We start from the raw sequence: 13,226 nt of genomic DNA, 5'->3' as shown, positions 1-13,226 counted from the left end.
TACCTCTTGTGTATGATGCATAACTGTCACTCTGTTTGGACTTCCAGCTTATATTCTGTTACGTAGACAGACTCAGTGACTTCGCTCAACCTAAGTATATCTAAAGAGACATCGTAGCAATCAAATGCGTGCAGGTAGAAAAGAGAGGTAAGTCTCTTTTCAATGTAATTGTTCTAATTTTCCCAGAATCTTTCGCTGATACACTTAAGTTTCATCTGTGTAAGACTCGGTGAGGTCTGTGCAAGTTCTTTCCTGGCAAGAGTGCAAGGAAGAAACTTACTTTTGAATTCTTTATTCTAAGTGGCTAGATATAGTTTCCCTTCAGCTGGTCCTCGCTGGTACACACAGACACACACGTATGTATGCGTGAGTGTATGTATGTATACGTATGTGTATGTATGCATGTATGCATGCGTGTGTGTGTATGTATGTATGTATGTATGTATGCGTGTTTATGTATGTATGCATGTTTATGTATGTATGTATGTATGCGTGTTTATGTATGTATGCATGTATGTGTGTGTGTATGTATGTATGTATGTATGTATGTATGTATGTATGTATGTATGTATGTATGTATGCATGCATGTATGTATGCATGTATGTATGTATGTGTGTGTATGTATGTATGTATGTATGTGTGTGTGTATGTATGTATGTATGTATGTATGTATGTATGTATGTATGTATACATGTATGTATGTATACATGTATGTATGTATGTATGCATGCGTGTGTGTGTATGTGTGTACTGTATGTATGTATGTATGTATGTATGTATGTAATGTTCTGAGTATGACATTAAACAGCATCTGGTTGTGAGTTTCTGGTTCGGGACCTCTGAAGTTGTGAAAGGAGAGCGTGGATTCACTCCTTAATTACTATTATTCGTAGGTTTGCTCTGACCCGGAAAAATGGGTCCCGACTATGGGTAAAATAGATTTCCTAGGGGTAGAGGAGGCACCTGTTACTTTTGACAAAGTCCTGGGGAAGGCAGCCCTTCTTGGAGAAAGACACACTGACATAAAACTTGCAGACAAAATAGTACCAGTCATCATGCAATGCTTGGCACTGGGGCCTGCTCTGGGGACCGAGACCGAGAGAGTGGCGGAAATGCGGCACAACCTTTTTTCACTTTGATCCAATGTCGCAAAGATGTTTCATTATCCTTTCATTTCTTGATCCGTTTTGTATTTTCTGATACTCTATGACGATGGATTTGTAGCGTCATAAGCCATGTATTTATGAAAGTAAATCAGAACAATCAGGGTTAATGGGAGACGGCTATCATCTGACAAAATTAGAAAATAATAATAGTATATGTAAGACTGGGATCTTTTGTGGTGGATTTCATGTCGTTGGAATTTCAGTACCAGTTCTAATGACATTTCTGATAGCACCATGTGATCCGCCTTGACAGATAGCAATCCAGTTTCCATTGCTATATAGAAATGTTTTGTTGTTGGATTAATGCTTAGTGTCAGGTTAGATTAATGTTTAATAGGATTTCGCGTCTAATGATAAGTTAGGACAAAACGTTAGTTATGCTTTCAAGAAAGATCAAGGTTAGATTTATGCTTAAGAGTTACGAAACTTAGACATCAAAGAACCAAAGTCTGTTTAATTTCCTGATGTTTGTTAATTGTTGTTTATTGACTGTCTCCGCTATTCACCCTATCTGTTATACAAAATTATTATGTTAAATGTTAGTTAATTACTTAGACATTACCAGATCAAGTCCGAAGACTCATGGCGCCGGTTAGCCCGTTTCCATGGCAAACAAATGACTAAGATCACAATATTCTTTCTGAACACAAGTCCGTCACAGGGTGACCCATTTATAGCTGTATGAAATGAAGGAATGTGAAATGGAGTGTTTTAGTTCAAGAACACAATGTACCGCCCTGTCCAGGAATCGAAACCACGATCTTGAAATGATCGTGAGCTCAACACCCTAACCAGTAGGCCACTCACCTTCACGAAAAAATATGTAAATCACATTTAATGGAAACTTACCTTTTGGACAATCTTCGTTGGTTTCGCATTTTGTTTTTGGAGAATGCTTGACCACCGGGCAATTTCCGATGCTGGCAGGATGAACAAAATCTGTTCAAGTAAATGAAACAATTAGACGAGTTCAAACTGGTGTAGAAATGTTCGATGTAATAAAATCAAATTACAGCCTTTTGTCTTTTACTTGTGTTAGTCGTTGGGTTGCGGTCAATCCTTAAAGGGTTTACAGGAACAAATCGACCTTATTTTTAAAGTCTGGTACTGATTTTTTCCGTGCTTTTTTTTGCAGAACAACTAACTTACGGGTTCGTAAACTGACCAAAGCCGGTTGTCAAGCGGGGTGGAGCAAGCACAAAAGCAAACTCTCCTACACAGACATATACGACGGGATTTTTTCAGTTTCCGCCTACTAAATCCATGCATCAGGCTCTGGCTGTCCTGGGGCTAAAAATAGAAGACACTTGGTCAAGGTGTCGTGCTGTGGGACTGTACTTGAAACCACATGGTTGGAAAGCACACGTCATGCCACACATCCACGGCTACACCTATTTACACGATGCCCAAGTATAACGAAGAAATTTAGTTGCTTGACTTTCCAGTGAAAAAAAAAAAGTGGCAGTGAAAAGGTTCGTATTTCTCTCATATTTATTAGTGGAATATATGAAATAAGTAAAACTAACAATGAAGCTTTTGACCGCAGAAATTGGTTCGCAGAGACTTTAACCTTGTATACTACCAATAAAAATCATGTCACTATTTACTTCTCCCATATATGAAACTGAATGAAACACTTAATGGTTATGAAATATAACGTGTCTTGAATAGCACAACAAGGCAGAGTGGACTATAATAACTGCTATAATTTAATTATTCATAGTCTGATATGATATAATATTTCGGAATATAAAAATTCCTTCTTCAGATATCGCTAGGAATTTATATACTGCAACTTGTCAGTAACTTTATGCTAATCAAATATGTCTGAGACAGCTGTATTTTCAAAGATATGGAAGCAGTACTCTGTTATTGACCTCAATTTGGGCTTATAGAGGTTTTATAAGGCGGCGAGCTGGCAGAGTCGTTAGCAAGCCGGACGAAATGCTTAGCGGCATTATCTCTGTCTCTACTCCTTGGGGTTGGCTGGCCTTATTCCCTTCCACTCAGACATCTCTTGCCTGCTCGTCACCTGTATTGCTTCCACCTACTAGGTCCTTGCCCTAACCACTACATTCATTACTTCCGCATCAGGAAGTCCAACATGAACTCTCTCTCTCTCTCTCTCTCTCTCTCTCTCTCTCTCTCTCTCTCTCTCTCTCTCTCTCTCTCTCCACACACACACACACTCACACCATTCCTGCAGTCGTCGACTTACAAAAGTTTTAAGGGAAGTGAACAAATCTCATTGATCTCAGAGAACTTGTGAATGCCTCGGGTACTCCTCGTTACTTCAGATTTAGCCAACAGAAACAGATGTAAAAGACTAATAAAATAGGTATATAAAGACAATGGGAATAGACATAAGCGTTTAGGTTTTGACAGAATACAAATTAACGAAAGTATAATTAAAATTTAATTCAAACGTTTATGCCATTTTCAGGGTATATATGAAATTATTCAGTGTACACACCTATTAAGGTATATAATAAGTTTTTAAAAATTTTAACGTTTTATATTGGCGATGCGTTCAGATTGTGTTGAGGAATGGTGTCTTGGCAAATGAAATTTCAAAACATTCAGTTATATAAAGATTTTAATGGTTAATATATGATCTTCCTAAAGAGATCTTCCCTTTTAAGTTGTGATGGGTTTTGAAAAATAGATTAATTTTTTTTATCTGTTGTTGACTAAAGAACAGTTTTCATTTAATTTGTTTTAGCTTCTCCACCGATATTTCAGTCTCAGCGAGTATAAATCTGATATTGGATAATTGTTGTAACCTTTCAAAACACACAATTCGCTCTCCGCTCGTGTCTATAACAAACGGTCTGCATTTGACAAAGCAAAGAAAGTAAAAGATACGAAAATCAGAAACAAAAAGTAACAACAAAAGATACGAAAGTGTTGGAAACTATTCGTTAAAAGTTGGATTTGTCGTTTGAAAATTACGTAGCAAATATTTTGTTTGAAAAAACCCAAATCTTGCCAGATCTTGCACATAACAAAAATACATTTATCATAATGATAAATCATTTCTCTAGTGAAACATGAACGGACATGAGATAAGTTTAAGAAAAATATTACCTCGTTCTTCAGTGCATTAGATTTAAGAATAATAACCTTGCAAAAGCTAATTTTCTTGACATAAAATACTAGTATATTTTCCCTTTATCAGAAATTTATGTCAGATTACCTTATAATATGTTTATGCTTTGTTTTACAAGATTCTTGATGTGAAATCGTATGTTGAAGCAGATATTGTTACACTTGGGATTGGTCATATTTTGCTATTTCAACACATACGCTAAATATTTGGTCTTCACTACAAAAATGGAATAAGCAGAACAAGAAGTGACACATGGGACAGAGAGTCGCTGAAGAGATCACAGGATGTGACGAAAGAACTTTGATAAAGAAACTAAAATTTTAAAAAAATGTAATACTAAAGCTGAAGTGAAGATCAAGTATACAGTGCGTGTGTTTAATTGACAAAATGTGACCGTCCCCAAATATAATGTTTTATAGCAATCGTCGATCAGATATTTTCAATAATTTAGTATCCGATTCTAGTAGACACATATCTTTATCTTCAGCTATAGTTGCTTTTAGAAAGTTACGTACTTCTGTAGCGATGCATTTAACCGTAGTAGGTTTTATATCTAACAGACCTTTTGCTCCTAAAACAAAGAAACAGAATAAAGAAAATTGTATAATCCAAATTTTAGCTTGAATATTCGAATAATATAGCTAAAGAGTTTCTCAAGTTAGTTTCAGTGCATTTTGCTAGAAAACATAAACACCAAAATTTCGCCGGCTCCGTAAATTCTTGTAAGGCAAAACATCTGTCAAATATCTAACAGTAACGAAATAAGTGTGTTAGATAGAGAAGTAACATCATGAAAAATAACTGCAATAAGGAAAACAATGCAAAGGAAGCAACTGATAAAAATCCTATGAAGGGATTAAAGTGAGTAAATATGCTTTCTAGAAAGGGCAGCACTGAAAAAATAAGTAATCAAAATAGAGATAATAACCAAATATATAGTAACAGGGAAATTAACGATAGAGAAGTGACGACTACTAATTCAAACGCTATATCGGAAAACTGTGCCCAAATTGTTGAAAATCAAAATAGAGTAAATAAATTAGAACTTAAAAAGAACAAACGTAAATAATGAAATAAAAATAGGAGATAATATAAGTATAATGGAGAAACGAATTGTGATAGTACAACGCATAAATCATGCCCGCTAAAATTAAACTGCAAAATTAAAGATGCGGTGTACAAATGTAAAGTAATTTCAGAAGGACAGGTGTATTTCTACATTGGTATTAGCGAGACCTTTATTAAACGCAGAAAAGCTAATCACAAACTATCGTTTAGGGATAAAAATAAGAAAAATAATACGATCTTAAGTAAAATAATTTGGTCGGTAGAAGATAATAATAAAGCATACACAGTTAGCTGGGAGATAACTAGTAGAACTAAACCATATAGTAAAGGGAGTAACCGTGAAATGTGTGTAGAAGAAATTTTACTAAATTCTTTTCCTTAAAATCTAAATCGATAAACCATAGACAAGAAAGCGAAACATGGTGTGTTCACCAATCGAAATATACCTTTCAGAGGTTTAAATAATTGTATCATATGACCAACCAAAATTTGAATTAGAAGTAAGTAAATTATAACAAATAATGAACAAAAATGTAAACTCCTACATAAATTAAACTGAAAAAATTTTCAAAATTTGAAAACAAAGTTTAAGTTGAATAAAATTAATTACAAGGAAAATATTAATTTAAATTAAATTTCAAAATAACAAGAAAATAATAGACCCATAGTTTAATAATAATATCAACATAAAAAACAAAGAACAGTTTAATACATTTGGAAAAAAAAATTACTATTCTACATAGGGTGAATGGTAGGCTAGAACATGAATTAAGAACCATAGGAAAATTCTTGAGCATTAACTTAATCTAAGATAGAAAGTAGCAATAAGTTCTGAAGTAACCAGGGTAACATAAAGTTCACGAAATATATGAGTATTTTTAGTAAGGCCAACACCACATTAGAGAATAATTTTAGTTAAGCTTATACTATCTTCAGATGATATCCGACCAACAGTTGAAGTAGATCCTGATGAAGTTGCAACGATAATTAACACCAAGACGCATATTTAACAGTGTGCACCAGTTTCAAGCGGAAACGTGCGTAGGTCTTGAAGAAAGATATTAATACATACATACACACACACACACACACACACATACATACATATATATATATATATATATATATATATATATATATATATATATATATATATATATATATATACAACAGAAAACAAAAGACGAAGACAAGTGAAGGAAGCTCTTCGTCGGAAACAAGGAGAAGGAAAGATCCCAAAGAGGGAAGACAGAGGAGAAAATATTTGAGCTGGTGGTGCTTAAGAGATCACATGTATATATATGTATGTATGTATACACACACATATACATACATAAGAAAGAGAGAGAGAGAGAGAGAGTAAAGGAGAGATACGGAGAGAGTTAGTATATGAGGTGCTGGGTGACTGCACATGGGAATAGTACACACATACAGACATACGCAGTGAGGGAAAATCAGCGACTGAGGAAGAACAGCAGAGGGAACATACATACATAAGTGTGCGCGTGTGAATTTCCATAACGTAATAGATTAATTCGGAGAGTGATTTTGCTTTCATTTCCCTTTTGAATACTGTTTTATGTAATCATATATTAAGGCAATAAATATTAGTCTTTTGAACATTAGTATTCATTTCATTATTTTGCTTAAGCACCAAGAAATTTAATAGAAGTTAAATTTTTAATAACTTTTGTAGATATGTCATATTTCCTGATATTACCCATGGTGCCAAAAATATTTTCCCAAAGTTGCCCGTCAAATAACGAGTAACATTCTACCCATCATCAATCCTATCACATCACCGACTCCTTCTCACTTCTACCAATGTCATCTACTGCATCTCCTGCTCTCTCTGCCCTTCTTTATACATCGGGCAAACGGGACGTTGCTTGGCTGACCGGTTCGCGGAACACCTCCAAGACATCCGACTCGGCAAGAAACCCCGGTCTCGCGCCATTTCCGCTCAACCGATCACTCTTTGCAACACCTGTCCGTGTTCGGATTGTCCTTGCACAGGGGCCATCCGGACTCCCGTTTGCACCGTGAACAGAGATTAATCTTCTCTCTTCGCTCCTTTGCACCACATGGGCTTAACTCTCCTCCCCTCTTCATTTAACCTCCTCCCTCGCCTCTCTCCCCTTCACACCTACTTCTTCCCACCCACCTCTCCTCTCTTACTCCGACTCCTACTGCTTCTCTTCACTCCTACTCTCCTTCTCTCCTCTTCACTCCTACCCACCTTCTCCTTCCCCCTTCATCGTTACCCCTCCCTCGTAACCCCACCCACCACTACACATTCCAACCCCACCTTCCATATCCTTCCCATCTCACCCCGCCCCATCCCTTTGCACCCACTCCCACATACCCCACCTCTACCACCACCCTCTGCCTACCTCCACCCCACCTTTGCTTTCCCCACTCTCGCCTCCTCCACCTGTCAACACCATCACACCACACCACACACCACTACACCATACACCACCATACCACACAACATCACATCACATCACACCACCGCGCACACACTAGTACTGACCACTTCCCAGCCCCACATCTTCACACCTACACATATACACACGCACACGTCAAGGTCACCAGCCCTCTTCCACACGCAAATACATACTCTCTCATACACACGCACACGCACCTTCGTTTTGGGATCACCACTACTTTATTATCTCCCCTTCTTCCTAGCTCTTCTGTGTGACCCTTCTGTCCGGCACACGTCATGATAGATCGCTATCACTACACATTCTTTATTTTCTCTCCTTGTTTCTTTCTGTGTTCCTTTTTTGTAGAAGAGCGTAGGGTCGAAATATTATAGACTTTTTCGCTTCCCGAGCGTTAAACTAATACATGTGTTTGCTGTCTACACTACTTGTCTTTGTTTGTTGAGTACAGAATGGTTATAAGAAGATAAGATCACAAAGGAATAAACCTTTATCTTATAGTCGAGGGTTTGAGTAACAACTTATAGCTTCTGCAGGGCCTCGAATGTAAAGTGCAATTTATTTGGGAAAAGGATTACATTTTTCCTAAATAAACTGCATGTCATATTCGAGGCTCTGATGAAGCTTCAAGATGTTACTCAAGCAGTCAGATATGAGTCCACTGCATCTTATAGCTGAAACAGCTGTGAGCTAATGAAGTCCATATGATAACTGTTTATTCTTTAGTCAGGCGTGGCTGTGTGGTAAGAAGGCGGTGAGCTGGCAGAAACGTTAGCACACCGGGCGAAATGCTTAGCAGTATTTCGTCTGCCGCTACGTTCTGAGTTCAAATTCAGCCGAGGTCGACTTTGCCTTTCATCATTTCGGGGTCGATAAATTAAATACCAGTTACGCACTGGGGTCGATGTAATCGACTTAATCCGTTTGTCTGTTCTTGTTTGTCCCCTCTGTGTTTAGCTCCTTGTGGGTAGTAAGGAAATAGGTATTTCGTTTGCCGCTACGTTCTGAGCTCAAATTCCGCCGAGGTCCACTATGTCTTTCATTTCTTCGGGGTCGATTGAATAAGTACCAGTTACGCACTGGGGTAGATATAATCGACTTAATCCGTTTGTCTGTCCTTGTTTGTCTTCTCTGTGTTTAGCCCCTTGTGGGTAGCAAAGAAATAGGTATTTCGTCTGCCGTTACGTCCTGAGTTCAAATTCCTCCGAGGTCGACTTTGCCATTCATCCTTTCGGGTCGATAAATTAAGTACCAGTTGTGCACTGGTGTCGATGTAATCGAGTTAATCCCTTTGTTTGTCTCTTCTATGTTTAGCCCCTTGTGGGCAATAAAGAAATAAGAAACTTCCTTCCCAACCACATGGTTTCAGGTTCAGCCCCTCTGCGTGGCACCTTGGGCAAGTATCTTTTAGTATAGCTTCGGACTGACCAAAGCCTTATGAGTGGATTTGGTAGACGGAAACTGAAAGAAGCCCGTCGTGTGTATATATATATATATATATATATGTGTGTGTGTGTGTGTGTGTGTGTGTGTGTGTGTGTGCGCGTCTGTGTGTGCGTGTGTGTGTGTGTGTGTGTGTGCGTGCGTGTGCGTGTGTATGCCTTTGTGTCTGTGTTTAACCCCCCACCATCGCTTGACAACCGATGTTAGTGTGTTTATATACCCGTTACTTGACGGGTCGGCAAAAGAACATGACAGAATAAGTTCTAGGCTTACAAAGAATAAGTCCTGGGGTTGATTTCTTCAACTAAAACTCTTTAAGGTGTTACTCCAGCATGGCCGCAAGTAAAAATTATATATATATATATATGTGTGTGTGTGCGTGTGTGTGTGTGTGTGTGTGTGTGTGGAGGCGCAATGGCCTAGTGGTTAGGGAAGCGGAATCGCGGTCGCAGGATAGCGGTTTCGATTCCCAGACCGGGCGTTGTGAGTGTTTAATGAGCGAAAACACCTAAAAGTTCCACGAGGCTCCGGCAGGGGGTGGTGATCCCTGCTGTACTCTTTCACCACTCTTTCTCCCACTCTTTTTTCTGTTGGCCTGCTCGCTTAGCCAGCGGGGTGGCGTCGTTCGAAGGCTAAAACAATGCGAACGCATTGTGACCAGCGATGTGTAACAACATCTGATGGTCTGGTCGGTCACGTGATCACGTGATATATATATATATATATATATATATATATATATATATATATATATATATGTGTGTGTGTGTGTGTGTGTGTGTGTGTGTGTGTATGTATGTATGTATGTATATAAATTAGAGAAAACCACCTTTTATCAATTCAACAATGAAATAACAATGATATAATTAAATTATACCATATAGAAAAAAAATTAAATATACGATAAATATACCAATAATTAAGTAAAGTACAAAATAATAAATAAAAAGTATATAATTGGTAAAAAGGCTACACAATATAATATTCCCTATTATTATTATTCTCTTACTCTTTACTCTTTTACTTGTTTCAGTCATTTGACTGCGGCCATGCTGGAGCACCACCTTTTAGTACTTATTCTATCGGTCTCTTTTTGCCGAACCGCTAAGTGACGGGGACCTAAACACACCAGCATCGGTTGTCAAGCAATGCTAGGGGGACAAACACAGACACACAAACACACACACATATACATATATATACATATATACGACAGGCTTCTTTCAGTTTCCGTCTACCAAATCCACTCACAAGGCATTGGTCGGCCTGGGGCTATAGCAGAAGACACTTGCCCAAGATGCCACGCAGTGGGACTGAACCCGCAACCGTGTGGTTGGTTAGCAAGCTACTTACCACACAGCCACTCCTTATTATTATTATTATTATTATTATTATTATTATTATTATTATTATTATATATACACATGCGTCGTTTTTGAATTTTGTACGCAAGGCACTTGATATGAATTCGTATGCTGAAATAAATCTTGTGTTTAGGTAGGGTCATTATGCCAATAAGAATTAAAACACGCGCACAAGTCCAATACCACTTCTTTATTTTACCAACTAACTAATCAGTGGTTTCTTGAAAGTGTTGATTGAACAATCGATCAGTTGTTAATTTTCTCCGTCAGAGTTCTTTCTCATCAACGACATGCCCTCACTCTTCCATATCTGCTTTATGTCTGTCTGAGAACTAGTCTTATGCCTGTGTGTGTAGATGTATGTATGTTTACTTAGGTGCGTGCGTTCAGATGTGAGTGTGCGTGCGCCTGTGTGGCGTAGTAGATTGTGTTTTGAATAGGTAAGCGTCAGTGTGTATGTTTAGGTGTGTGCGTGTGAGTTTATTTCAATCAATGACCCTCCCCAGACATAACTGTATATATACATATATATATATACATATATATATATATATATATATATATATATATATATATATATATATATATATATATATATATATATATATATATATATATACGTACATACATACACATATATATATATGTGTGTGTATATATATACACACATATATATATATATATATATATATATATATATATATATATATATATATATATATACCGGAGTAAACACATAAATGTGAAACAATGGAAATAAGAGTACTCAAATACCAGTGGTAGAGTAATATGCTTTATTTAAAAGCAGCAGAAAATTCAACAAAACCTGTTACTCTGAGTTTCACGTACCCGTTCGTCGGACAGTTTTTGCTAGAAAATATTATACATATATGATGTATATACATATATGTATATATTTATATGTGCATATATAATATAAATGGTGATTGCAGATGAGCGTGTTAAATATAAATTTACACAAGATTACTATACATACACAGATAGGTACGCATATATACATATATACATGTATGTGTACATATGCGTGCATATGCATATATATAGCCATATATATATATATATATATATATATATGCGTGCATATGCATATATATAGCCATATATATATATATATATATACGTAGACATATACATACATACATGCACGCATATTATATTATACACATACACACATACACATACACACACACATACATACACACATGTGGGTAATCATGGGCAGATGAATATACAGTCTTTAAGTATTGAAACCGAAAGCACAATTAAGAAGGATATTTACCCGCAGTTAGAAGAACGGCAACGGTGAGTATAAAACCAAAATTGTGCATGGTTCGTTTCGCTTAATCTATCAAATTCTTGCAGATATTGATGTTCTTTCTAAATACAATTATTTTATCCAAAGTTCCACTTGGAAGTGAATAGAAGCAAAACAAATCTGCTTCTGTTATCGCTTCCTTCTTTTATTCCAGTCCATCGTCTTTTTGTTACATTTGAGATTTATTACAACCTGTTTTTACCTGACAGCTGATATATAATACAGTCACCTGTTGTACTTATCATAAATTGCGTATTTCTGTTCATCCGAGATGGTTTTATTTTCATTTTCTTTGTGCGTGAGAAAGCAGGTGGTAACATGTTTGTTGCAAGCTAGAAATGGACTCATCCAAAGTAGTTTTATATAAGTTCAAATTTATAATACAAATAAACCAATAAGATTGTACAATGCATATAGCAGAACTATTTTTGTGGTGCCGACAGTAGCAAGCTAGTTTTATTGCACAAATGTTGAAGAACAGGCGTGACTAAAGCAATATTTTCTTGAAGAGAAATGAACTGTATTTGGGCAATGGATTTGACTCGAAGCTTCATTTGAAGATCAGTATGAAGTTTTGCCAGAACCAAAATCTAAAAATGATGTTATTTCAACGTTTTTCAGATTTCAGTTCCAGCAGTCTTGAAAATAGAAAACAGAGACATTGATAAAAGTCAAAGTTCACAGTAAGTGAAATTACGATCTACCTTGCTTGGAATCTAGTCTCTTGAAGTTTTTATTTACTTTCTGTTTTGGTCAGAAGACCAAAGAGAGATATATTGAAACAGACAGTCATTAACAGGATTCGAACCTTCACTCATCACCAAGCGATCTAATTTCGCCTAAAACCGTGTGATGAATGTGGACTTGAACCTTTAAATACGTCACCCATTATGTTGCAGTGGATTTCTCTCGCTTAGAATTCTGCGCTGTGCTGACTTTATATTAAATTTGTTCACAATAGCAGATGTCACACAAACATTCGTTCTATCATAAAGAAGAACAATGATTGACAGCTCCAAGTAAAATTCCCCGTTACTATGAGCTGGCAATGAATGCACTGCAAGACCAATAGACCTTCTAGAAAAAGCAGCCAAAATCTCCCTTGTTCTATCACATTAAGAACAAATGGAAGGTCTTCCTCTCCCTTGGAAACTTGTTCCTATTTGTTTTGGTCTTGTGCACTGGGACATATTTCTGGCATATGGCTTGCACAACAGACATGAAACATTCTAGCTTCATGTCAATGTCTGGTGTGGAGAGACATTCTGGCCAGTCCTCTCTGAGGATTT

At 36.8% G+C, this 13,226-nt stretch overlaps 1 protein-coding gene across 1 annotated transcript in view; it reads right to left on the bottom strand.

Moving 5' to 3' along the window:
* LOC115215192 overlaps positions 1 to 12,191 on the bottom strand; it is a 28,699-nt gene extending 16,508 nt beyond the window's left edge. Inside the window, exons 1-2 of the mRNA XM_029784380.2 lie at positions 11,902 to 12,191; positions 2,017 to 2,106 (exon numbers count right to left, since the gene is read on the bottom strand). Coding sequence (XP_029640240.1) covers positions 2,017 to 2,106; positions 11,902 to 11,950 — 139 coding nt within the window. The 5' untranslated portion in view covers positions 11,951 to 12,191. The remainder of the gene's footprint in view (positions 1 to 2,016; positions 2,107 to 11,901) is intronic.
* Positions 12,192 to 13,226: the final 1,035 nt, after the last annotated feature.

Source organism: Octopus sinensis, linkage group LG8, assembly GCF_006345805.1.
Source record: "Octopus sinensis linkage group LG8, ASM634580v1, whole genome shotgun sequence".
In the NCBI taxonomy this organism is placed as follows: Eukaryota; Metazoa; Mollusca; class Cephalopoda; order Octopoda; family Octopodidae; genus Octopus; species Octopus sinensis.
The sequence above is the reverse complement of the archived record's forward strand: the minus strand, read 5'-3'. Positions and strand labels throughout refer to the sequence as shown.